Source organism: Chrysochloris asiatica, unplaced genomic scaffold (genome assembly GCF_000296735.1).
Source record: "Chrysochloris asiatica unplaced genomic scaffold, ChrAsi1.0 scaffold00395, whole genome shotgun sequence".
NCBI classification, from domain to species: domain Eukaryota; kingdom Metazoa; phylum Chordata; class Mammalia; order Afrosoricida; family Chrysochloridae; genus Chrysochloris; species Chrysochloris asiatica.
In genome coordinates this window covers 677,598-679,711 of record NW_006408913.1, presented here as the reverse complement: position 1 = coordinate 679,711, position 2,114 = coordinate 677,598, and the positions used below count along the sequence as shown (strand labels likewise).

The 2,114-nt window shown below is 52.6% G+C and overlaps 1 protein-coding gene across 1 annotated transcript in view; it reads left to right on the top strand.

The window, feature by feature from the left end:
* Positions 1-1,011: 1,011 nt before the first annotated feature.
* LOC102816858 (cytochrome c oxidase subunit 5B, mitochondrial-like) overlaps positions 1,012-2,114 on the top strand; it is a 15,048-nt gene continuing 13,945 nt past the window's right edge. Inside the window, exons 1-3 of the mRNA XM_006876614.1 lie at positions 1,012-1,114; positions 1,644-1,717; positions 1,919-2,018. Coding sequence (XP_006876676.1) covers positions 1,012-1,114; positions 1,644-1,717; positions 1,919-2,018 — 277 coding nt within the window. The remainder of the gene's footprint in view (positions 1,115-1,643; positions 1,718-1,918; positions 2,019-2,114) is intronic.

The following is a 2,114-nucleotide window of genomic DNA, read 5'->3' as shown; positions in this document are numbered from 1 at the left end:
CCGTGGAGTGCGTTCCATCTTATAGAGACCCTACACAGGGTTTCTGAGGCTGTAAATCTTTACGGGAGCAGAAAGCCTTATCTTTCTCCTGTGGAACAGCTGGTAGTTTCGAACTGCTGACCGTGAGATTAGCAGCCCGATTCGTAACCACTATGCTACCAGAGCTTCTTGGAGAACTATGGTATATGTGTTTAATTTGAACAGAGAACTCTGGTCACAGAATGAATGTCTTTTGGCTTCAGTTTCCCTGATCAATTTCCCTTCTGCTCTCCCTTTCCTAAATTCTTCCTTGGATGTATCTCATGGTATAACCACCCCATCAACTCATCCTCTATTAGTCACTACGGGATTTGGTTCTGGGGAGGGTTTTAAATCTGTTGGCCTTGTCTCAGTGCTGACGTGTGCACGTCACTTCTCACATAACAACTGTAACTGACTGCAGGTAGGTTCCGTCCAAGGTCTTGTACTAAATTGAGCGAACCAGCATCACAATTGACAAGCGTAACAATTCACAAGGTGATCTTCAGAAGCCCATTAAGTATATGTCATTTTGGATCCAGCAAGTCTCTGGACATAAGCGAATTTAATGACTTTCAACTTCCACATTTGTTGAACACAACCATCAGGCAAGATGCACGGAAACTCCAGTGGGATTATCCCATTCTACAGGTAAGGAACTAAACGACTTGCCTCCAGTCCTAGCGTTAGTAAAGGAAAAAATCCAAAGAGTGTACAACTGAGACCTCGGAGTGGCCAGGACAGGGACATTTGCGCGGATTAGGTCAACCACACGTAGCCGAGGCGGCGCCCTAGAGAGGGCCGAGAGAGACAAGACTGGGCATGCGCAGGTTTTCCCTTCCAGTCAAGGGGCGGCTAAAGTCACGTAAGTGGGCGGGCTCGAAGGCGGGGAGGAGCGGGAAGCTGATAGGACGAAACAATAAGCCCTCCTCCGGAAGTCCTGTCTGTCTTCGGCTCCTCTTCCCGGAAGTGTTGCTGCTTGTCGCGAACGTTATGGCTTCAAGGTTACTTCGCGGAGTTGGAGCTTTGGCCTCGCAGGCCTTAAGAACCCGCTGTCCCAATGGGGTCGCCGCCGTGCGCTCGATGGCGTCTGGAGGTATTTGGCCAGTTGGCCGCTCCGGGGACCGGCGCCGTTGACCTCCGGGTGGTGCTGGGGCAGCAAAACGGGGCCGCCTGTGCAGTTCCCCAGACCCCCAGTGATCGCCCCACGACCCCGAGTGGTTCAGGCCCCACAGGGTTCTCTCTTGGTTCCGGGCCGTTGCTGCTGCCCACTGAACTGACGCAAAGGAATCTTAAATGGAGGTGCTGGGTGACCTTGGGGCACAGGGGCTGCAACCAGGACCGGTAGGGGCTGAGCTGCCCTTCCAACCTTTGCCCACCCCACGCTGGATGAACCTCAGTAGGGCTCTGATTGGGCTACTTTTAGGAAAAGCGTGGAAAACTCTCCTTGGTGGATGGAGGAAGAACAGATTCTCCCAGAGCAGCCACTTCTGGGGTCTATGAAGCGGCTGCTCCTAAGGGGTCTAACGGGGCCCGTTAAGGAGCTCATGAGCCCCCTACAAATATGCACAAGTGGAAGCATGTGCCTTTTCCTTGGGATTGTAATTCACTGTGCCTTGATTCAGGTGGTGTCCCTACTGACGACGAACAGGCCACAGGACTGGAGAGGGAGGTCATGATGGCTGCACGGAAAGGACAGGTGCGGAGAGACGACTTCATTTTTTCTGGAGCTGGCGGTCTAGGCTGGGATCTGACAGCCGCCTCTCTGGAGCACTGGAGCCAGGAAACCTGGCTTGTGGGAACTGCCGCCCCGCCCCCCGCCCCCCCACCAAGCGCCTAGACTGGGGGTCATTTGGTGGAGTGGCTCAATTCCTGAGTTTTTTCCTTTCTCTTGTTTTAGGATCCATACAATATGCTTGCTCCAAAGGCAGCTGCAGGCACCAAGGACGACCCTAATTTAGTCCCCTCCATCACCAACAAGCGAATTGTGGGCTGCATCTGTAAGTACCTTGGTACTGTTTTCTTACCTGTTTAGTATACTTTCTCCTATAAAACGAAAACTCACTGCCAACTATGAGTTCACTTCCCACTCACAG